The sequence below is a fragment of the Alligator mississippiensis genome, chromosome 11 (assembly GCF_030867095.1).
Source record: "Alligator mississippiensis isolate rAllMis1 chromosome 11, rAllMis1, whole genome shotgun sequence".
In the NCBI taxonomy this organism is placed as follows: domain Eukaryota; kingdom Metazoa; phylum Chordata; order Crocodylia; family Alligatoridae; genus Alligator; species Alligator mississippiensis.
Genome location: NC_081834.1, coordinates 23,129,186 through 23,153,344, shown reverse-complemented (window position 1 = coordinate 23,153,344; position 24,159 = coordinate 23,129,186). Strand labels below are relative to the sequence as shown.

The 24,159-nt window shown below is 42.0% G+C and overlaps 2 protein-coding genes across 5 annotated transcripts in view; both read left to right on the top strand.

Annotated features, from left to right (window-relative positions):
- Positions 1 to 8,230, top strand: part of MYO5A (myosin VA) — a 195,308-nt gene extending 187,078 nt beyond the window's left edge. For all 4 annotated transcript variants that reach the window (XM_059714677.1, XM_059714679.1, XM_059714680.1 and 1 more), the window contains 4 exons: positions 291 to 573; positions 1,457 to 1,631; positions 2,796 to 2,876; positions 4,535 to 8,230. In XM_059714677.1, the coding sequence (XP_059570660.1) occupies positions 291 to 573; positions 1,457 to 1,631; positions 2,796 to 2,876; positions 4,535 to 4,687 (692 nt within the window). In that variant the 3' untranslated portion in view covers positions 4,688 to 8,230. The remainder of the gene's footprint in view (positions 1 to 290; positions 574 to 1,456; positions 1,632 to 2,795; positions 2,877 to 4,534) is intronic.
- A 4,376-nt stretch (positions 8,231 to 12,606) lies between these two features.
- Positions 12,607 to 24,159, top strand: part of MYO5C (myosin VC) — a 67,449-nt gene continuing 55,896 nt past the window's right edge. The window contains exons 1-4 of the mRNA XM_014605954.3: positions 12,607 to 13,096; positions 20,475 to 20,585; positions 23,472 to 23,637; positions 23,760 to 23,904. Of these exons, the coding sequence (XP_014461440.1) occupies positions 13,070 to 13,096; positions 20,475 to 20,585; positions 23,472 to 23,637; positions 23,760 to 23,904 (449 nt within the window). The 5' untranslated portion in view covers positions 12,607 to 13,069. The remainder of the gene's footprint in view (positions 13,097 to 20,474; positions 20,586 to 23,471; positions 23,638 to 23,759; positions 23,905 to 24,159) is intronic.

Here is a 24,159-nt window from a genome sequence, read left to right as displayed (position 1 = left end):
ATTACCCACGTAGCTGTTGCTTGTTTGATTAAAAACTCAGGAAAACAGTGCTTTAGCAAGCCCCAATCAGGCCCTCTTTTTATTATAGGGGTAGTCACCCTTTTCTCACTGGAAGCTTAGATTCTGTAAAAAATAAATACGGCCATTAACACAATGCTGGATCAATATGATATAATGTCCAGTAATACACTCCATCTACTCGCTGCACTAACTAGTAGAATTGTTTTGTAAAATGCGTCTGCTTTTAGGCATTTTTCAAGTTTAGTAATAATATCATAAATCAAATATAGTTTCAGGGATGCTGGAGCATGAAACTATTCAAGGGGTCTCAGGGGTGAAGCCAACAGGGCTGCGAAAGAGAACATCCAGCATTGCTGATGAAGGGACCTACACATTGGACTCTATCATTCGCCAGCTGAATACCTTCCACTCAGTGATGTGTCAGCATGGAATGGATCCAGAGTTGATCAAGCAGGTAGTCAAGCAGATGTTTTATATTGTTGGGGCTGTGACCCTGAATAACCTTCTCCTGCGCAAAGACATGTGTTCCTGGAGCAAAGGAATGCAGATACGGTAAGTCATTGAATCGCCATGAAGTCTTTGAATTCCACGTAGTTGTTTAGTAACAGTTGTACTTTTAACATTTATTCCATCTCAAAGAAAAGCATGTTGGACTCTCCTACATTGATTTTGAAGGTTTCCTGCTCTCAGTGTCTTATTAATCAAGAGCCTATTATTTAATTTAAGTACAAATCCTGGAAAATTGGAAAATGGGCAGAGAGCAACATTATTTCCCTTTCATCCTACAAGTAAGGATCAGCACACCAACCCAGATGGGCCACAGCTGCTCTTGCAAAGCTAGGGGGAATGGCAAATAAGATTTACTGTTCAGGTGGATTCCTTCAGGGTTTGTAGCTCAGAAGATGCACACAGTGGTCCGACCAACTGTTGTTCCCTTGGGTCTTCCTAAGAGTTATTTTTTTCTAGAATTTGATGTCTGTTGTTCAGTTATTTATTTGCATACTGTTTGCATAGTTATTTTATGATAACTGAGCATCCAAATCCCCTAAGTGCTTTAAAAATCTTGGCCTACATTTATAGAGGCAAAATACTGCTAGTCTATCCATGCATTGATCCTTTTGATGCAAGTGAGAGAAGCAAGGTTTGGCTTTATGTGTACAGAACCAAACAAGGAGGAGGAGTAGAAGATGGTACATTTGTCATTGTTTTCAAATAGTCTACCAGGTGTAAGGACTTTTAATGAAACAGTGCAGAATTGTTTAACAGTCTGTCTTGGGAAAATTAATCATGAAAATAAAATTGAAGGAAATTAAGAGTTGCTCTGTATGAGGGGAGTGCATAACAGCAACAAAGAATATTCATTAATGAAACAGAAAATATAAGCTCTTTGATTTGGTCAGACTTTACAAGTCTTAAGAGTTTTCTCTTTTAACAGGTACAATGTGAGTCAACTTGAAGAATGGCTGCGTGACAAAAATTTGATGAATAGTGGGGCTAAAGAAACACTGGAGCCTCTCATCCAGGCTGCACAGTTGTTGCAGGTGAAAAAGAAAACAGATGAAGATGCAGAAGCTATCTGTTCAATGTGCAATGCTCTAACTACTGCACAGGTAATCCAGTACTCAAACATCTAGTCAGCTGCTACGTTAGAATGTGCCCCGAAGTTGTGCATCTTATAGGTCTACTTGTGCTCCCATCACACGTGGATTGAATATTTAGTCTCTTATTGTTGTAAATAGCATAATTAAGAAGGAACAAAAGAGGGAATTGTCTCTCTTAAGGGCAGCATTTGAAATAAGTCCCATCCGGAGGAAAGGCGGGTCACAATGGTTGCCCAGTGTTCAGAATATGATGTGTGTGCATTCTCACCTCTTAGGTATTATACATGTGTAACTATTTTAATTTTAAAAAAATCATACCCCTAATGAAAATCTGTGCAAAACCCATGTTACTCAGGGTTTGATTCTGACAATATAGGGGCAGCAAGAAAGAGATGCAAATCCACTGTATTACCACATGCCATTGAACTGCTGAACTCTGATCAGAAATGCAGAAATACTGCTGGTTTTGCATTCTAGGGAAAAATTCTACTTTTAAAAATTCTAAGGAGAATCATGTGAAAGAACTTACAGAGAATTGTGTTTGGGCTAAATACATTTATGTCCTGTCATTTTAACTATTTTTGCTGAAGTCCTTTCTCTTGATTTTGTGACTTAGTCCTACATTTGGGACAGAAATTTGCTCACTTTGAAAGCACTGGAAGTTTTTTATGCTCTTTAACAGGAGCAGGGTGGAGTCCTAAGTATCAGACCAAAATTCAGTAAAGGAAGTGGCAAAATTTCTATTAATTTTACTGGGCATAAAATAACATTTATCTACTTATTATTTATTTATTGTATTATCTGGCAGTTTATGCAGTGTACTGACCACTTTCCATACAAACATGAAGAACAGTGGTTCCTGCTCAAGAAAGCGCACGGTCAAAGGAGGCAATCTGAGTCTTAAACTTTTTATGTCATAACATCTGTTTATTATAATTTTCCTTGTTTTTTATTGTAAATTGCCCTAAGCCTTTTCTGGGGAGGACAGCATATAAATCTAATAAATAAGTAAGCTAAAATAAATAACCTAAAAGAATGTATAATAAATCTATCAAATAAATTACAATAACAATTGTAAGGAACTCCTATTGAAAGGTAACTATTTATAAATGTTGTTAGAAACAGGATATATAGTTCGATAGCCTGAATCAAGAACTGTTACTTTTTTTGCAGATTGTAAAAGTTCTGAATTTGTATACTCCAGTTAATGAGTTTGAAGAAAGAGTCTTGGTATCATTTATACGTACGATACAGGTAAGACCATGTTTTTTTTACCATAAATTGTTCAGATAACCTATTTTGGTTCACAGTCTTTTAGAGCTATGCCATAAAGTTCAGTAATCTTTTCTAAGTAAAGCAGGCTTTATTAGTCACTTTTCTTTTTCTCCTAACCTAAAAGTGAAACCAATTATCAGATTTTTTTTTAAGCAGTCACAATTTTGATTGCTATTTGCAGATTTAAATGAATTGAAATATTTAATTGCTGCTTCCATCACTTTTTCTGTACTTTTTAAAATGAATTAATTATGCCTGATTTTCAGATGATTTCCTTTTGTTCTTGTGTAACTTTGCACATGCACACTCCAGTAGTTCCCACTTGTCAAGTATTAATATTTTATTGTGTGGAAGTGCTCAAATTTAAAGTCTGTTTCTTCAAGATGACGTGTGTGAATACAATTTGAGAAGACTTCAAAAATTGAGTTAATCATATCAAAATCTTTAAACGTAGTTATTTTTGGAAAGAGCTAACAAGAAAGAAAAAAACTGCAGCATTTTATAACTTCAAAGGGTGGGCAATTTAAAAAGCAATTTTAAAAATTAATTAAGTGGTCTTTCTGGGTTTGCTGAGAAAATAATGCCATTTTTAGCATAATAGAGGAGACTAACCAAATAGAACTAAAATGAAACAAAATCATTTTGTTTGCCCTATAAGTAGTCCATTTAACATTTCCTGGACAGGTTCTTTGCCACCTATTTCAAAAAATCTAAATGTTAATCTAAAAAAATCTAAAGTAAAAATATACTGGCCACAAGCTACTCGAAGCCCACATTAGCTTATGGGTACAGTGGTTTCAAAGGGTCCATATCAAGTCACCAAATGTGCTTGTATATGATCTGTGTTTTTCATGAGTGTGTTTATCATGAGAAGAATGAAAATCAACCTTCTTCAAGAACTTGTGTTTCTCTTTACTATTTGCTTTCTCAAAAGAATGTTTAAGGTTGGTGGAGTAGTAGTAACTGCAAATTAAATAACACTGTTCCATATGGAACTCGTTGCCACAGGAGGTTGTAGAGGCAGATAATATAGCCAGGTTTAAAAAGGGACTAGACAAATTCATAGATCATGGGTCCATTAATAGTGAGGAAACAGAACAACCTGGGATGTTTCCTCCAACTTCCCTAACCCCCTAGGAAGGCGTTTGATCAAGCCTGCAGAGGTGCAGTCCAACAGAGGGGATGGTTGGCACAGAGCTGCATCCTCTGCAGTGCTCCCGTGTACTGTGGAGCCTGCTGCTCCACTGCATCTGGGCTTCTCCTCACTACAGAGCAACTGGGAATCTGAAGCAAAGTTCTACATAGACAGCTGGTTTCTGGGAGTGGGCAGGAAGGGCAAAGACTTGTGGTCTGCAATGATGGTCAGCTTTGGTTCATGCCAGCAAAAAGTTGCTGATTCCTGCTGCATATATATATACCCATTCATATGCTCTCCTACTAAAGCATCTACAGAGTAGTGAGTTAGATGGACTATTAGTCTGACTTAATGGCATTTCTTATGTTCTGGTTACAAAAAGCAATTTTTTTTATATCTATATATATCTCCATATATAAAGCTACTTAGTTTCAGCATGATTATTTTTAATTTGCCTTCTCCAAGAGATCAAATAATAACTCTCTATTTCTTTTCCTTTTAGATGCGTTTACGAGACAGAAAAGACTCACCTCAGTTGCTAATGGATGCTAAACATATTTTTCCTGTTACTTTTCCATTTAACCCATCCTCTCTTGCATTAGAAACCATTCAAATTCCAGCCAGCTTGGGTTTAGGATTCATCTTGCGTGTCTGAACCTAAAGATGCACTGTCAGCTGTTGACACTGAGTCTGAAATCTTAATCCATTAAAACATTGTGAGCCACTGAAAACACACTTTTTGAAAGAGCAATATGTATATGTCTAGGCCTTTAGTATTGGGCAGCTGGAAAACTAGGAAATTGTACTGCAGCTAAAAAGCTGATAGAAAGTGTTTATTTGCATCGGTTATTGTTTTTATGCAGACATATTGTTTGTTATGTTTCCAGAATATGCATATAGGTCTTGGGCAAAAATTGTGTCTTCAGCTGCATAGAGACATTTTTAGATCTTTAGTAACATATTTAAATAGTGTAAATTAAAATCCATTCATGATCTACTCATAAGTGAGGACTGATAAGGACAGTCACAACACTATAAATAGAGGACTTAAGTAAGGTGTTTTGTAGTAGAATACATAGTCACTGAGAATCTGTTTTCTTTAAATCATCAAAACTGGAATGGGGAAACAAAAACTGGCAATATAAAATAATTTGTTAATTGGCTTCCTTATTTTTGTCACTATGACAAATTATGGAGTGTTTAAAAAGTCTTTCAGCTTACTATATGGTATAACATAGGTATTCATTTGTTAGTACAGTGGTTTACTAAGCCTATTTAATTGCTGGCATATTGTGTTCTTTTAAATGTACGACAGTATCCTTTTAGGCGCTAAATATTAAGAAACTTCACTTTTTTTATTATTGACTTTGTTTACAGTCCAATGCAATCCTTTCTTTTAACTGGATTTATGCAAGTGTCAAGAAATCATCTGTAAAGAAAAATGGTAACTAAGCACAAGTAGCACACTGGAAGTTATGATAGTTTACTTTAAAGCTATCTTTTCTTAAAAGTAGTTTACTAAAAATATTTAGTGTCTTGAGGCAAAATGATCAAATGTCAATCATTGTTTTAGTATTTATTTAGATTTTGTAGTTTGTCAAGCTTTTCCTGTGTTTGTTTTTGTCCCCTGAAGTGTCAGTGTTGTATTTTCAATATCATCGTCCATTCTTTTTCATTGACTTTTTTGAGACATCATCTCAAATACCTAGAGTTGAAAGGAGACTTTTTTTTATTAAGAATTCCTTGAGTATCCCAACACATTACTTTATGGATATACTGGCTATCAAAAACACACACCAAACACTGACTGAGAGAGAAACTTTTTGAAAACTAAGCTTCTGTGTCTGTCCACATAGTGCATGCATGAAAAATAGTTTTAACAGGTTCCATAAAGTATTCTGTAAAGTATTCTGTGGTGTCAGAGATGCAGCTTGTGGGGCTCCTGGAAGGGCCAGGAATTTGGGGGGCAGGGTAAGGCCCTCTGCCAAAATCCTGGATACAGAGCCCTGTTGGGGATGTGTTTTGGCAGTGGCAGGTCGAGTGTTAATCACTGTAGCTGCCTGAGCTGACACAGCACTGCTTGCCCCACTGCTGCCAACACTCACTCAACCACCAGAAGTAGGTTCAAATCTGGCCTGGGGGAGCTGAGTGAGTTTGACACCCCCACTGTAAAGATGCAGAGTGCAGTGACAAAATGAGTTGTTTTGGTACTTTGCTTCCTGTCAGAGAGAACGTCCCCCCTTGCATGTCTCAGACCTTGCTCCAGTGTGGAATTCACATTTCAAAATGTGCAGCAACAAGTCAGAGGCCTTGCTTAACTTTCTGATTCTGAATTTTAAAAGGTATGGTCAGTGATATACGGTTCAAATATACATATGAAAAAAAACATTACTCTGTTGTAGTGTACAATATTTCTAGTGTATTATAAACATTAGTAATTTTCATGTTAACATTAACTTCTTCAGAAATATAGAGAAGTAATCTGTAGGTATGCTGTTAGAATGTGCTGGTACTAACCAGTTTGCCTGCAACCTTAAAGAATAATTTTTCTATCAGTAAAGGAGACCGGTGCATTTCAGTTGTGTTTTCCTTGAGAAAGACATATGGCTTTATATATGGTGGCTGATAAAATGTGTAATAAAGAAAGCTTGACCTTTTTTCAGTACCATTTTGAAATGCTTATGTCTTTATTTCCTAAAAGCGTGCCACTTTTTGCTTATTGCTCACTACTGATACATTCAGAAACCTTAAAAGAAGCATCTTATCTATATTTTGGATGCTCTTTGCTAAATTATTTATATTATTTGCTTATGAAAAGTAAACCAAAAGCTCTTCATTCAAATATGTTTGTTATTTAATTTCTGAAATGAACAATACTGTACATTGTCCCCAAATACAGCATAATGGCATGGCGTATTAACCTTTCAAACTTCAAAAGGTAATATATTTGTTACTATGTAATGACAAATCAGTCGCATCCAGTAACAGTGTAAAACCAGGAAATAGGGAAAAATAAAATCTTTATACACCTATTGAAAGAAAACTGGCATTACAGTATGTTTTTACTGTAGATCATAAAATATACTATTCAAACATTCAGCATATGAAACTATGACTAAAATGTATTTTTGTTTATTTTTAAAATTTGTTTACCTGTAAAAAGCCTTACTGTATCTTGTTTCCTTAACAAAGTAGTTGTTATTTATAGGTATTATCTGTAAACTCGGTGATTTAACTGGTGTTACTTTTATATCACATTAAAAGTGTGTGCTGCTTGACATGTTTTAAAGGAAAATGTTTTTAAGTTGAAATAGATGTGTACTTGGTAAATCATCTAATATTTTACATAACAGTATTTTACATGCACTTTTCAGAAGTAAGAACTTTAGTGATGGTGTATTATATTTAAAAAAAAATCTTTCACCTTAGGTTTAAGGTCTCTAAATAACCATGGGAACTAACACACAAGCCTCTTTTAACAATTTTCCTTTTCCTTTGAATCATGGTTATGCTCTTTTAATGTGGACATATTTTTTATATTTTAATTTATTATCTATCGGTATGGTAAATTCTGTTGGATGCTGGAAAATGTTAATTTGTCAATGTCCCCTTTGAAATACACAACTAACCTAAAGATGCTGCACAATATTTACCTCATTGAGGTCTAGTCAGACTTTTGGAACGTAATCTCCTGTCAAATTTTAGCAAATTGCTACCCAGACCTTAATCTGGGATGAAACTTGAAATACTTAAAAGGTTTTGCTTCATTTAAGTGTGATTATATAGTCTACTTGATCAGAAGAGGAAAATAGAGGTATATACTACATTTGTGGAAAGTTGATTTATGTCCATTAACATTTATTCCCTACTTAGAAACACCAGCATTTGAAAGATGAAGGTCTATATCATTTAAGATTTAAAATTTCAAAATACACATTTCAAAAATGCCATACAAAAATTAGGAGAGAATTATGTCTTTTTTTACGATGCTGATGATACATCTGATAATAAAGCCTTTAAACATAGGTTTTCACTAGATATGACTACAATAAATAGATGAAAACCAAAACAATATCAGAATGACAAGCTCTGAACTGTTGTAGTGTCTGATGTTGTACTTAGTAAATGTGTGCATCATAAACACTGTATCCTATTAGCTATCACTGAAAAAAATGTCCAAATAAAAATACAACTCTAAGACTCTGTTTTTGGTTTTTGTGTATACATAAAATATGAGACCATTGCAGACTTGGCAGAGTTCTTACAAGCTGGACCCTTATAGGTTGATGTGTTAGGACCCTACCTACTAGGCCCAAATGCTCTCATTTTGGGGAGTCTCCTGTTTTTGTTTTTGTTGTGGGTTTTTTGGGGTGGCGGGGGGAAGGGTGGCAGTTGGCCTAAATAGGCTGCACCATTATTGTTTCTTCTCTAAACCTCTCTGACACTGGCTGTCCATGTGCCCAGCTCTCCTCATCCCCTAAGAGCAGTGTTAGTCCCCTCAGACTCTCAGTAGTTTAAGCATGCCCTTCAGTCATGTGGGCAATTGAGTTTTCAAGTTAATATTCCAGTGGTACATGGGAGATGTGGCACACTCACTGCACACACGAACTTTGCACAGGATTATAACACTAGTTGCTCTTCACTTAGATACAAATACACAAATTGAGACAAAATAATAAACCCTAAATGTAGTCCCTTGCCTTGATTTACCCACTGCTCTGAAGTATTCTTAAGTCTGATCCTTTGGTGTGTCCGACACATGAAGCTTTCATATCTCTGCCCTAGGTCAGCCTGCTTGCTTTGATCTTGCTTGGTCCTGCGGTTAAGCTACTCTCCCCTCTCTATTATGGAAGTATGCCCAACTCTTCCTTTGACCTAATGCTGCTTATGTGGTACTGTGAGTCTTGTTTTATATGCTAGCTTTATCATTTCTCTCTTTGTTCTATTTAACTCTCCCTGCAGAAAAAGTTGGGAGGCTAACTTTTCCCTAGTTCAGTGAACTTCCTTAGCACACCTATTTTCCAGATAGGTTGCCCTTGATAAGGTTCAACTTCCCATTGCCTCTGGTCTGGTGAGCATGGTGTACAGTCCCTGTCAGCAAATGGTAAATTAAAAAATGCAGCAGTTTCATAGTTTGTAGGGTTGGAAGAGACCTTGACAGATCATCAAGTCCGACCCCCTGCCATGGCAGGAGAGAGCACTGGGGTCAAACGACCCCAGCAAGGTGTTCATCTAGCCTCCTCTTAGACCCCCAGGGTAGGAGCCAGCACCACTTCCCTTGGAAGTTGGTTCCAGATCCTAGCTGCCCTGACAGTGAAGTAGCGCCTCCTGATGTCTAGTCTGAATCCACCCTCTGCCAGCTTGTGACCGTTATTTCTAGTCACTCCTGGTAGTGCTCAGGAGAACAGGGACTCCCCCAATGCCTGCTGGTCCCCCCCCGACAAGTTTGTAACAGGCCACTAGATCCCCACTCAGCCTTCTCTTGCGGAGGCTGAGCAGGTTCAGGTCCCATAGCCTCTCCTTGTAGGGCCTGCCCTGCTGACCCCTGATCATGTGGGTGGCCCTCCTTTGGACCCTCTCGATGCTGGCCTCATGCCTCCTAAAGTGTGGCGCCCAGAACTGGACACAGTACTCCAACTGTGGTCTGACCAGTGCCGCATAGAGGGGGAAGATCACCTCCTTAGACCTGCTTGAGATGCATCTGTGGATGCATGACTAGGTGCGGTTGGCCTTCCTGACCACATCCCCACACTGTTGGCCCATGTTCATTTTGGCATCAATAATGATTCCAAGATCCAATTGCTCACTGTCAACTACAATGCACTGTTTCTTCTGTGGCTTTTAGGATATCCAATGAATATATCAAATGTCCATTTAACAGAGATTAATTGAAAAGCCAGACTAGATGTGATTTTTTTTTTCCCCAGCTTTTATACCTTATTAAAACAGATTTATTACAACAACTTGGTAATATAACAATAGCACTATCCAACTCATTGGGAATTTTTCTATTAACTTTAGAGGGAGTTAGTTTCATCTCTGTGGTGTGTGTGTGTATAGATTTCATTCTAGGGTTGGAAGGGACCAATTAGGTCATCAAGTCTGACCTCCTGCTCTGGGCAGGAAGGAGCACTGGGGTCAAGTAACCCCAGCCAGGTGCTTGTCTAATCTCCATTTGAACACCTCCAAGATAGGGGAAAGCACCACCTCCCTTGGAAGCCCATTCCATATTTTGGCAACCCTCACCATAAAGAATTTCTTCCTGATGTCCAATCTAAATCTAACTTCTGTCAGTTTATGGCCGTTGTTTCTAGCAACCCTGAGGGGAACCCTGGTAAACAGAGCATCCCCTATTCCCTGCTGCCCCCACCCCCGCCCTCCAGTGAGTTTGTAGACAGCCACAAGATCACCTCTCAGCCTTCTCTTGCAGAGGCCAAAGAGATTCAGGTCCTTCAATCTGTCTTCATAGGATTTTATTCGCAGGCCCTCAACCATACGAGTAGCCCTCCTCTGAACCCTTTCCAGGTTATCCACATCCCTCTTGAAGTGCAGCGCCCAAAACTGGATGCAGTACTCCAGCTGCAGTCTCACCAATGCTGCATAGAGGGGAAGTATCACCTCCCTAGACCTGCTTGTGATGCACCTACTAATGCATGACAGTGCGGTTAGCCTTACTTATTGCCTCAGCACATTGGTGACTGATGTTCATTTTTGCGTTGACTATGACTGCAAGATCCCTTTCCACTGCTGTGCTACCTAGAATGGTATTTCCCAGTCTATAGGTGATTCTTTCTCTTCAGGTAAAGCACTTCACACTTATCTTTGTTAAACTGCATCCTATTCTGTTCTGCCCCCTTCCCCAGTCTGTCCAAATCTGCCTAAATTCACTCCCTAACCTCTAGTGTGTTTACTATACCCCATAATTTCATGTTGTGTGCAAATTTGGACAGAGTGCTTTCTACACCCTCATCCAAATCACTGTTGAACATATTGAACAGCACTGGTCCAAGGACAGAGCCTTGTGGGACACCACTGCCCACATCTCTCCAGGTAGAAACCAACCCATCCACCACCACTCTCCGTGTGCGTTCCATAAGCCAGTTTTCCACCCACCTGTGAAAAAATCAACGTCCCAGCTACTTGGTGTCGCACCCAATTCTTACAAGTAAACTGTGTCAAAGGCCTTTTTAAAATCCAAGTAAATAACATCTACCTCTACTCCTGCATCTAAGCACTTTGTGACCTGGTCATAAAAAGAGACCGGGTTAGTCAGGCAGGATCTGCCTGCTATAAACCCATGTCAGTTGCCCCTTAACATTGTATTACCTGCTAGCCCCCCACAGATGTGATCTTTTATGATTTTTTTCTAAGGTCTTGCAAAGAATAGAGGTGAGGCTAACCAGCCTATAATTACCTGGGTCCTCCTTCCTCCTCTTCTTGAAAGTATGGACCACATTGGCCCTTTTCCAGTCTTCTGGGACCTGTCCTGAGTGCCACGAGTGCTCAAACAATTTCACCAGTGGTTTTGCTGTGACACTGCTAGTACCCTTGGGTGAAGATCATCGGGGCCTGCTGACTCAAGTATGTCCAACCTCTCCAACTGCCCCTTCACCAGGTCAGCGCTAACTGTTGGTGGATTGGTATCTCTCTCAAGCCAGACTGAAGTCTTGTTGGGAAGTGCGTTTGTATCCGTGACCAGGAACAGATGCAAAGAAATCATTTAAGAACTCAGCTCTGTCCATCCTGTCTGTTACAAGTTGCCCTAGTCCATCCCGTAGCGGCTCTATGTTACCCTGCGCAGCCTTCTTGCTCCCTGTGTACTTGAAGGGTAACAAAAAGTCCTTCTTTATCTTTGTTGCTGGCCTGAGTTCCATTTCTGCTTTGGCCTTCCTCACTGCTTCCCTTCAAGTGCAAGCCAAGCGGTATGCTCCTCCTTGGTGGTTGTCCCCTGCTTCCACCATCTGTAAGCCTCTCTCTTCCCCTGTAGGCTCTCCTGGATTTCCCTGCTCAGGCAAGAGGGTTTCTTGGCTCTTTTGCCTCCCTTTGTATGTACTGGGATGGTGCTCCTCTGTGCCTGCAGGATCAGTCCCTTGAGGAAATCCCACCCCTCCTGGACTCCCAACTCACGGATGTCATTACCCCTCAATCCCCCTCTTACCAATCTCCTGAGCTCATCGAAGTCTAGCCCTTCTGCACTACTAGCTATCTTTTTCACCTTAACGCCGGATAGTGAATCCTATCAACAGGTGATTGCTACCCCCTGGATAACCTGGTACCTGCAGATCCCCCCACAGCAAAGTCCTCCCCTGTGGCCAGCACCGACTTGAGTAAAGCACTTCCCTTAGCAGGACTGCATCCCCCTGCTAGCAGGTTGTTGTTATACGTGTGTGCGTGTGCGTGCGCATGCTGTGAATTTCCTAAAGATTTCCCAGAGATAAATCGTTCCGTTTGTATGAACAGCTATACTGAGGCACAAAACGAGTGCCTGTGTGTACAGTAATAACTATAAAAGTCAAGAAAGTTCTTGTACAAACCACATTAAAAGTTAATACTGACTTTTTATTTGGTTTTCCGCACTCGTTTATTTTGAAGGCTCGTTTTAAAATCTTTTCCTGTTCTTTGTACTTTTGAAAATCTCCTCCACCATCGAGCGAGAGCACAGCCCGCCCTCACGCGGCTGCAGCTTGAGGTCTGAGCTCCGTCCAGCCCGGATCCTCCCCGCCACGGGCACCCCGCGGCGCCGCCCGCGCCCTCGCCCTCGCCCGCCGAGGTGTCGCCGGACCTCGGCTACACACGTTTCACACGAGTCCGGGGGCGGGGAAGGGCTCCGCCTGGGCTGGGCGTCTGCAGCAGCGCCGCCGGGGCCGGGGCCGGGGTCGCAGTGACAGTGCCGGGCCGGGCCGGGCGGGGCCGCCTCCAGTCTCGCGCCTCCTCGCCTCGCCTCAGCGCTGCGCAGGGCCGGGCCGGGCTGGGCTGGGCTGGGCTGGGCCGGGCCGGGCCGGGCCGGGCCGGGCGCACCTGCCGCAGCTGCTCGCCCATGGCGCTGGCCGAGCTGTACACGCAGGTGAGCGGGCGGCAGCCGGGCCGGGGCCGGGTCGTGGTCTCCGGCCCCCAACTGCGGCGGGGCCGAGGCGGGAGCGGGGCTGGGCGCAGGCCCCGGCTGCTTTCTTTCATTCGTTTGTATCCCGCGAGAAGCGCTTCCCCCGGGGCGGCGCTGGACGTGTTGCGCGACCCCCCTCAGGAGGGCGCGGGCGGGCGGCACCAGAGGACGCGCTCGTCTCGACACCAGCAGTGCCCCTGCGCTGTTTGGCCGCACGACTGCTTGCTGCTCCTGCTGCGCTTCCCCTGGCGCCGGGGCCGGAGCAGGTGGCGGCTGCCTAAGAGGCCTTGAAGCGAAGGGCTCCTAGGTGGTGTGGGCAGGACCCCGAGAGCGCAGGGTGGGGAGGCTGCAGCAAAGCGAGACTGAGGGGTTTGTACCCCTTGGGAGTTTACGCATATCACATCACATCACCCATACGTGTTCAGCCAGAGTTTGTTACCATATAAGCAGTAGGCAGCCCGTTAGGAACGGTGTGTTTTTACCCAGGTTAGTGAATCACACGCTTACCTCCTATATGGCAGTGGAGGACTGCAGCAGGTGACATACTGGTGTGAAGGCCCTCGGGGCTGCTTTAATAAGCAAACACAGAGGTCTACGCAAGTCCATGCTGTTTAAGCAGGTAACGCAGCTAGGGAAGTAAGAAAACTGTTTTGAAACATAAATGATAGATCGTGAGAGTCCTGAGACCTGGATTCCTCCCAGCTGATACTGGAGTGTCCTTTGCAAGTCCCATCACCACTCTAATCTGTAGAAATTATCTACCTTTATAACGTGATTTGGGTCTGAAAAATGTTCCATGAAGAAGTTTATGTATATTTGAATAGCTGTAAACTGCATGGCCAGTTCTCATTTCCCGCAAGTGCAACTTGCATCGCCCTGGAGGCGCAAGCTTCACACAAAGCGCCTTCCTAGCTGCCAGTATGTGGGCTACAAAATGGCACAGCAGAGCTGGGTTGTGAGGGCTGTGGTATATTTAGGAGAGAAGTGCACCACCGTGCTGTCTTTGCTGGACTGATTTTCTGTTCCTTCTACGGATTTGCATTTAACTTCAACTTAAGCTGCTGTAAATCCTAAGAACTCTTAATGAATTTAACTGAATTACTCTAGATTAACAACGTAACTCGAAACAGGATTGAAACTAGGTCATTAAATATTGATTTCTGTTTCCTTCCAAAGGGTGCATACTATATTATACCAGGCAAGAAGTCCATAGCCAAATAATATGCAATAACTTTCAGTGAGCCAGTAGAAGAAACTTAACAATAGGGAGTACTACTCATAAATTATTTTTGAATCTCTGATTCCTGTATGTCACTGTCTAAGATGGCTATATCAGGAGTTGAGGACATCTTTACTTAAGCGTTATACTATTAAAATTAAAATAAAAGGAATAAATAAGACTTAAATATTTGGCAATATGATGCAGTCTGTACCGCGCAAGACAGAGAGACATTCTTACTTCAAGAATTTTAAATAAAAATACACAAAGGACCTACAAATGCTTAAGCATGTGCTTAATTTTAGGTATGTGAGTAGTCCATTAGGTAAAGCATGTACATAAGTATTTCCAAGATAAAGGAACCCTAGATAAGACACGATATAACAGGAACCCCATGGAGGTCTTAATTTGGGGTATATCTGCACTGCATTCCAAAGGCACAATTGTAGCTTGTGTGGACATACCCTACACTGCACATGGGTGTATCTAACTCACATGTTTGAATTACAGTCTAGACCTACCTGTACCTGATCTAGCTTATAAGTACCTGGCACAGGTACTTATAGTAGCCATGGCATCAACGCCATGCGGGTGACCCCTCTGAGTATTTGCATGGGTTCCCAAGTAGATTTATGTAGCCCAACCTGAATCCCATGCTGCATCAGCTACCGCAAGCAGCATACTGAAAACTTGGTCAGGTATGTGTACATGAGCTTCAGCTGTGTCTGCAGAGCAGGGCAGGATATAGCCTTAGAAGGTTAGGTTCATTTGTCATTTTCTCCCCTCTGTCATGGATATAGTTCAGTGTTTTGGTGCCTGATGGAAGAAATTCCTCTATCTAAAACTCATCTGAAAACTAGCAGAGTTTGTTTTATAAGCTCAAAGTGCAGTTTGTACAAAGTGATCTCTTATGAAAGTATTTCTGGGTTTTGTTCTTCAAGTATTGCAGCTAAATATGATGCAGAGAAGTTTAACAGTGTGATTGACCAGACAAAATACAGTCAGCATGCAGGGAGTAAAGTAAATAGCAATATCAGACTAATTAAGGTAATAGTTTAAAATAATTTACAAAAGGAAAATAAATAATTAATTAAAATAATCTCTTCCTGTAATATAGAAGAGAGGTCTTACTATTTACTATGGAAAAGGCATCTTTACATTGAATATGCATTGGCCAGAGAGACTCTGGAGTTGTGTCTGTTTTCATTTAAGTCTGTTCAAGTTCAGGTAGTTTGTTCCAGAGATATGTAACCCTCAGAATTTTTTTTTAAAGCTCTGTTTTGCAATTCATATCAGATAGGTAAGTTGAAGTAACCCAAGTAGGTTTTACAATTCCTAAGAGGGTAGTGTGGGAAAATACATTTTGAAAGCTGTGTAGCAATGTTGAATTTGGGGATATGGGGCATTATTTATACAGAGATTGATAACCAGATAGTTGATAATTTAGGCAATTCTAAAATTTAAGCAAGAACCTTGAACATATTGTACTGCAGAATGCCAACTCCATCTTGTAGATAAAACAGTATGGTGCTCTTGGTCCATGAAAAGGATTGTGTGCTGTGGTGGCTTGTGATAGAAAGGAACTGGACTTTGGCCCAGGAGTCTCTTCCAGTCCAATATTAATGTTTCCATGATTATCATTTTCATTTCTGAAGCCACACAGAAATGTGTTCTTTTAAATATGACCTGAGTGTTTTTTATAAAATTTACTTCCTGTTTTTCTCCAGTTACTTTAATGTCATGGCAACTTTTTTCTTTAAATAGCCAAGATAAACACACTGTGTGTGTATATATTAATTTACAATCGTATATCTCTATCCCACCATAACATACAACAAGTTTAAAGCTAGACCTTTGTGCTGACTATATTCCTTTCATTGCTTCCACATTTAATCATTCTTTTTGAGTAGCTAAAATCACAGACTCTCTTCTTGTTTCTGCAGTAACAGTCATGCAGGTGAGAGGAAGGTTTGGGTGTAACTTGATATGAGAATGAGTAAATTCCCTGTGTTTACTTGGTAGGCAGGGTTCAAATAGACCAATCTTAAAGTGGCTAGTTTCATTTACCAATGGAGGCACCTACAGCTGCAGAGGCTTTTACAGAATAGTTACTTCGATCACATGCTTTTTTTCCCTTCCCCTCTTTCTATGAGCAAGGACAATGCAGTTTCTTATGTATTACCATTAAAACTGAGGTGAGGCTGTATGATTAGAATAGCAAAGATCTCTGATAAAATAATACTCATCAATATGTTCTCTCATCAATATGTTCTTTCATAACAGATGTAAATATGTATAAAAGTATCTTAAACACCCATATCTGTAGCAAACATCAAGTGAAAATCAAAGTATTTGGAGAGAGAGAAAACTACTTGAATTCTGTCTTTCATATTTCATTTAACGGTGTCTTTTTATGTGGGTACTATATTGACTGTAATACTTGAGGGGTAGGGTTGGGCTATAGAGACAAAAACGTTTTCATCACCAGGGTTGTTCTGGGAAGACTTCTGGGTCTTTCACAGCTCAGTAATATATTTCATAGGTTTCATAGACGTTAGGGCTGGAAGGGACCTCGAAGATCATCAAGTCCAGCCCCCTGCCCCAGGGGCAGGAAGTCAGCTAGGGTCAAAGGACCCCAGCAAGACAAGCATCCAAGCATTTCTTGAATAAGTCCAGAGTAGGTGCCTATGCCACATCTGGAGGGAATCTATTCCAGGTCTTGGGGGCTCGAACAGTAAAGACATTTTTTCTTATGTCCAGCCTAAATCATTCTTGTAGGAGTTTATGACCGTTGGTCCTTGTTTTTCCTTGGGGCGCTCTGGTTAACAGATGTTCTCCCAGATCCTGATGAACACCTGTTGTGTACTTGTAAGCAGCAACCAGGTCTCTCCTTACACGAGCTAAAATATTCCAGGTTGGGCATTTTGTTTCACAAAAAAAGCTTCCTCCACAGCTTCCTTTGCCTTCCACAGATAATTCTGTCTTTATAGCGCTATGTGTCCCCTACTCTTTCATCTCGAATGAAGGGGAGTCATAGCTAGGAGGCCTGTGCAAAGTGGCTAGTATTCGCTTCAGATTCGGCTGATTCGGGAGACAGTGATTCGATTTGGTGATTCGAATCACTGTCCCAAAGCGATTCGGCCAAATCTGATTTGGAGATTCGGCTCCTGCTGAATCAGCAGAATCTCTGAATCACACAGGCCCCATCCCCCGCCCACTCTCAATGGCTGCCCTGCCCGCCCCAGCTGCTGGCTCTTTGGGGAAAAAAAAGTCTTGACTTACTGGCTGCTGCCAGGAGGGAGGGTGATCCCCGCTGCCCCATGCCATGTGAGGGCTCTACCATGAGCCCCCCGGACCCGCCCACTCTCCCAGCTCCAGCCTCATATGAAATGTTCCTATGTGGGGGCATCACCAAACAGACTGTAGTGGAAGGAACTGGACGTGTTGTGTAGTATTAAGCAACAAATCTGAATGTATTAAAATGAAAATTGTGATTCTGGAGAGTAAGATAATCCTTTCAAATTAATGCCAGTGTGGCATAGTGTCAGATATCAACTATTTCTAACTGCAATATTGTCAGAGCTTTTCTTAAACAAATACTGGATTCAGATATTTTTAATGACCATAAAGAAGCAAATACGATATAGCACTGTTATAAAATCCTTTCTTGGTCATCCTTTAATGAGGGTATTTCAGAAATCTAGAGGCTTGTAAAAGCAGCTGGAAAGAAAGATCTGATCTATCTGCTTCTCCTAGAGACCCTTGCCAAATAAGAGAAGAGAAAACAGATACAGGAGGCATCATTGGGAATGGACTCCATAGTCACTGGGAGAAAGGTTTCCAGGGCAGATAGAAATGAGGCAGCTGGGCACAGTGGGTAGAGCAGCAGAGGGAGAAAGCACCAGGCATGAAATTGGTCTGTGGCTGGCTTTAGTGGGGCCAGGATCTCTGTATCTCTCCTTGTGTAGAAAAATAAAAGAGCAACTAGGTGGCTGGCTAGCATGCCCAGAAGAAAAGCAGCTACATGGCACAGAAAAAGAGCTGGGGAAAGCACTAGAGTAGATGAGGTTTATAGATGAAATGAACAGTAAAGTTTGGTGTGATTCTGTTTTTCCTGCCAAGGAAAAAATTATCCTACTAAAGTACAGAGAACATTCATGTGTAACTTGAGGGTCTGTTCTTTTCTGTCCATAAAACAGTTCTCAGTTCATTACAGAGAGAACATTATAGAAGTGGAGAATATTATCATCGTCCTGTATGTCTTGCCTTCAAAGAGAGGGTCACCTACAGACTGCAGAATTGGGTCCTGTTTTCTGTTTTGTTTTTAATACTTGAGGTAAAACTGTCACTTGCAGAATAAGAGCAGGTATATGACTGCTTTGTCAATGAAACTGTTGTCTGATTTCCTATGTCCAGCTTGACAGCAATCAGAAAACAATATGGTTATTTACTATGATTCAGTAGAAGAGCCTCAAACTGCCATGACAAGCAAGATTTATACAGAAATAAATTTGCATAAGAGAGATTATGTATACAGCAGGTTCTTTTCTTATATAAACTGTACTGCTCTCAAAGATAATTGCTTTTTGAATGTTGCCTGCTTGCCACTTTTGCTTGTTTCTTCTCTGAAATCATAAGGCTGTTTTGTTTTGCTTCAGTTGGATGTTGCAGGAGGACTGTGATGTCATAAAAACACCATGACTTTGATATACCATGACCAGATGGTCTGTGTATGAGCAAACTCCTGTTTAAACAACACAGATAATAATTTAAAGTGGTAGTGGCAGTCGTTAAAAGCATAGGCTTCCACTGGGTCTACTTGCATTTTTTTGAGATATACATTAGTTTTTAGAGATAGACAAGTTATGTATAGTTTACACGGATGATAGCTAGCGTTGCTCCTTCAGCTCTTTGTAAGAGGAGAAGTTTAGTAGTTCAAAGTGAGTGTTCAAACAGGAACACCTGCATTACTTTGTCCAGAGTCTCATGACTATCGCAAGTTGCTGTATGTTGGCAGTAATGTGTACCTAAACAGCGTCATTGCTTCTGCAGCTCTCAAAACACTTAAATTTCTCAAGTTTTTTCAGGGGATTTTGTGGCCACTTGCAGTACAGTAGCACACATCAGAACTAAGGTGTTTTTAGGGTAGAGTGGAGCTAAACCCAAGTGACTTAGTGTTGAACTAACCCCTGTGCTGTAAATGGAAAGGCAACCAGCAGGTCCTGAAATTTGCCCTTGGGTACAGGAGAAAATACATTTTTAAAGAATGTTCTTTTGTCCTGTAAGAAGAAAGGTTATGGCATAATTATCTTCACATGTACCCGTCTGGTCCTATAGCAAAATTAAGTCTCACAAGCATGAATTTAAGGAGGTCTAACTCCTACTAAGATTTTAGGAGACTTCTCTCCTCCTAGGTGACTGAGTTTTTTCTATAAGTATTCAAATATAATAAAATCCTTAGTCTATCTGCCTGTCCGTAACACTTTATTCATACTCTGATTGGTTGTCTCGGCAGCCAGTCACAGTGCTGAGTGAAATAACCAGAGTGCTCCAAGAGCATTCTGGACCGGAGGTGGCAGCACAGTGGAGTGCTGCCATGATGGTGGGGACAGAAGGGACAGAGCAGGGGGTGAGGTCAGCTGCTGGCTTTGCCCTGCCCCAGCCCTGCTTCCTGGAGGCAGCAGTGTTACAGGGTGCTAGCCAATGGGGACAGAGGGGATGGTGGGGCAACACCCCCCGGCTCCATCCCCACCCATCCACCCCCATCATTCCTGATGGGGAATTGGCTAGGTCCATAAGGAAAATCCCCTATATTTAGCATCAGTAACTGAGACCGCTTAAATGAGCAAACTATAATCTGATCCTAGTGCTGCTTCCCATCTAGTCCTACCCCATAGTGTGTGGAACCACCCCAAAGTCCTTCCGATAGTTAAGGTAGCTGTGTGTTGCATTAATTAAAGCGTAAAAATAGGTCAGTAGTGGAGCCTGAAAGAAAAGACTGTGCAGTCCTGCCTCCCAGCCCTTTATTTTATCTGTTAGCTTACATTAAGAAAGTGAATTGTTAAGCCAGTGTCTTCTTTTAATAGCATGGGAATTAACCATTATTTTGTTCTGCTGTTGTAGTACAACAGGGTTTGGATTCCTGATAGTGAAGAAGTTTGGCAGTCGGCAGAAATCACAAAGAACTACAGAACCGGAGAGCGTGTGCTTCACCTACGATTAGAAGATGGAACTGTAAGGAAAAGAGCCTTAGTTATTGTCTGTAGCCTGGCAGGCTGCCTTTGGCAGGAGAAAATAGCACAGATCTTCTTTTGCAATTGTAGGAATTTTACTTGTACACTAAAGAGCAACCCCCTAAAAATGTTAAGAGCTTTATTCTACCCTTCACTCATGTCCCAGTGCACTGAGCCATACTTCTGAAAATAGGAACTCTGAAGCCCATCCTAGACTGATGTAAATTAGCATGAGTTCATAGAACTGAACAGAGCTATGGCAGTCACAGGATCAGCTGAGAACTTGGTGTTATCCTTTTACTAAATCCATTGCTTTAGTCTACAATTTGTAATAAATAAGCAGGAGAGCCATGTTAGTATGAACTCCTAATTTATAACACTACTTTATCCAAAATGTATTTGTGAGCCACCTCCCTAGTGTGATTGCAGTTTGTTATATGTTCTCTTGATTTTTATGAGTGAAATATATGAAGCATAAGGACAGAGAATGGAGTGAGGCTTTTTCTGAATTGTTATACTGCATTCCTCAACTTCCTAGGCACTCACTATGCAAACTTGTTAGCATGAACATAGGAAGATGTCTGGACTTTTCCCTGTTCTGTGGAAATATTCTAAAAGTGTGATGTGGGAGGCATTATTGAGGAAAGAGAAGTGAGTTTGTGTTTGTTTTAAAAGCAGTGAGGTTTGTGGTCATTCTAGTTTCTTTGGGGGGCTAGTTGCTCAGTTGTGAGCGGGTTACTAAGCTATCTCTTGCACGCACACCTCACTTTGGAGGATGACGGTTCCATTGTTCCAGCAGAATACATCCTTGGATGCATCCTCCAAAGATGCTTCCTTGGCTAGTTTGGGTCAGCTCCACAGAAACTTATTGCCCACATTTTCTGCTCCAGTGAAATTTGCACGGTATGAGACTAGGTAGGGGAAGAAAAGGTGACCTTCTATCATAGGAAGTTAGGGCTAGAAGGGACTTCACAAGATCATCTAGTCCCTGCTCAAGACAGGATCATCCTTGACTAAACTATCCTAGCAAAGTATCTGTCACCTTGATGTTCCCCTCTAAATTGAGGGATTGCTATAAATTCCAGGAGTCTTGAGGAGTGGACTTAAGCTGTTAAATTATGACAGGCTGCCTGGAGCCTCAATTAGCCATGCTAGCAGTCAGAGTCTATTAGAGCTGTGTGAAATTTCAACAAGTGTTTTGTTTTGAGGCTGTTTCAACGCATTTCAAGCTCAAAACACAAAATCGACATGAAACAAAAGGCTTTGAAATGATACAAAATGAGGGCGCTTGAAATGTTTCGAGTTCTGAAGCAGCCTCGTGGTGGGAGGTGGGGGAGAGCCAGGGGCGGAGCCACTCCAAGTGTAGCCTTGGCTCCACGCACAGCCTTGGCCGGTGGCTCTCCCCCACCTCCCGCCACCAGGCTCAGCACCATGGGGCTGCGGAGCCTCCTGCCTCCAGGCTGTGCTCGTCAGGGCTACACTCCAAGTGACTCCACCACTGGCTCTCCAAACACCAGGCTGAACTCCATGGGGCTCTGAGCACAGCCCAGTGGCTGGAGACTTTGTAGCACCCCGGACCTGAGCACAGGCGCAGGAGGTGGGGGAGAGCCACTGGCCAGGGCTCAGAGTGGCTCCACCACTGGTTCTCCGCCACCTCCCGCCTCCAGGCTCAGCTCTGTGGGGCTGCGAAGCCTGTGCTTGCTAGGGCTCTGCTACAAGTGGCTCACCAGCCTCATGGAGCTCAGCCCAGCGGTGGAGAGCCAGTGGAGGAGCTGCTCCAAGCTGCCTGGGGCTAGCGGCAGCACCAGTCTTCCCGGCACTGGGCACAGGCTGCGACTAGCACCAGTCCCAGGAGGCAGCAGTAGCCTCCTGTCATCCCGAGCGCAGATCCAGGGGCCCGCATCCCTGGGAGGAGTCTAGCACAGCCCTCCCAGTTGTGCAGGCCGCCAGATCTGCACACGGGATGACAGGAGGCTGCCGCTGCTTACTGGGGCCAGCAGCAGCACCAGTCCTTCCCGGTGCTGGACACACGGGCTGTACCCAGTGCCAGTCCCCGATGGGAACAGCAGCCTCCTGTCATCCTGTGCACAGATCCAGGAGCCCGCACCCCTGGGAGGAGTCCAACACAGCCCCACAGCCCTCCTGGGGGTGCGGGCCCCCAGCTCTGTGCACAGGATGACAAGAGGCTGTCACTGCCATCAAGTGACACAAGTTTTTCCTTGTCAGCACCTTGAGGTGCACTTTCCCAGAAACCCCTGCACCGATCTCCTTGAAACCTGGCAGGATTCATGCTCTCAGAAGGGGCTACCATCCCTGCAATTTTCATCCAAATCAGGCAAGAAATTACATTGGTTTAGGCATTTTCATGATTCCCCATAATAGCCTATGGGCAAAACAACAAAATACGTCCAAATATTGAAACAGTTTAGACAAAACAAAACGGAACAGTGTTTCGAAACACAACGAGAAACACTGTCCCTTCAAAATGGCGAAACAGAAGTCAAAACCAAATGGTGCTGTTTCGCACAGCCCTAGCGTCTATGTTCCAACTATGCCCACGTTGTGTAAGCCACACTTGAATTACTTCATCATTCCTCTGTTCATTCTAACCTGCCATTTTATTTTTTTTCTTTCATATGAATGAATTCCACAGTGTTTCATTGCACAGTATAAGCCAAGAACACACAGCTTTATTTTTATTAGACAATGAGGGGTCCCATTTACCTTCTTTGTGCACACAAATGCCATGCACTTGAGTTGAAGTTACTGGTGTTCTTGGAATACAAAGTCAAGTGGTGATCTGTTATTCATGCAACAGTTTAGTATAAAGGGAGTGAAAAAGTTCTGTTTGCATTTATGTTTACACTGCACATAATTTTTGTGACAGGAATTGGCTTACTCTGTTGATCCGACAGCCTTGCCGCCTCTGCGAAATCCTGACATACTTGTTGGTGAAAATGACCTCACTGCGCTTAGCTATCTCCATGACCCTGCTGTTTTACACAACCTTAAAGTTCGTTTTGTGGAGTCTAAGCTTATCTACACGTACAGTGGTAAGCAAAGACAAAACCACTGTTTAAAATAAATTATGAAAAACGTTTTAAATCATTGTTTATATTTATTTAAGCTCATTGAAGTCACTTAGATTTTTGCCACCTCGTGTATTTTTCCATAGGAATCATTCTGGTTGCAATGAACCCCTACAAACAATTACCAATTTATGGAGATGCTATTATCCATGCATATAGTGGGCAAAACATGGGGGACATGGATCCACATATATTTGCTGTGGCAGAAGAGGCTTACAAGCAAATGGCAAGGTACACTATTACGTTGTGTATTTAACATTCACTTTCTGAAATGCATTATTTGCCCTGATATTTTTAAATTATAACATAAATAATAACTATTTTACTTTGTAACTTCATAGGCAGCTAAGATTACATTGGTATGGCTAATATTGTATAGTAGGCCTGTGCGAAGCAGCTAGTATTCGCTTCGGGATTCGGATTCCGCCAATTCAGGGAACAGTGATTCGATTTGGTGATTTGACTCGTGGTCCCGAATCGATTCAG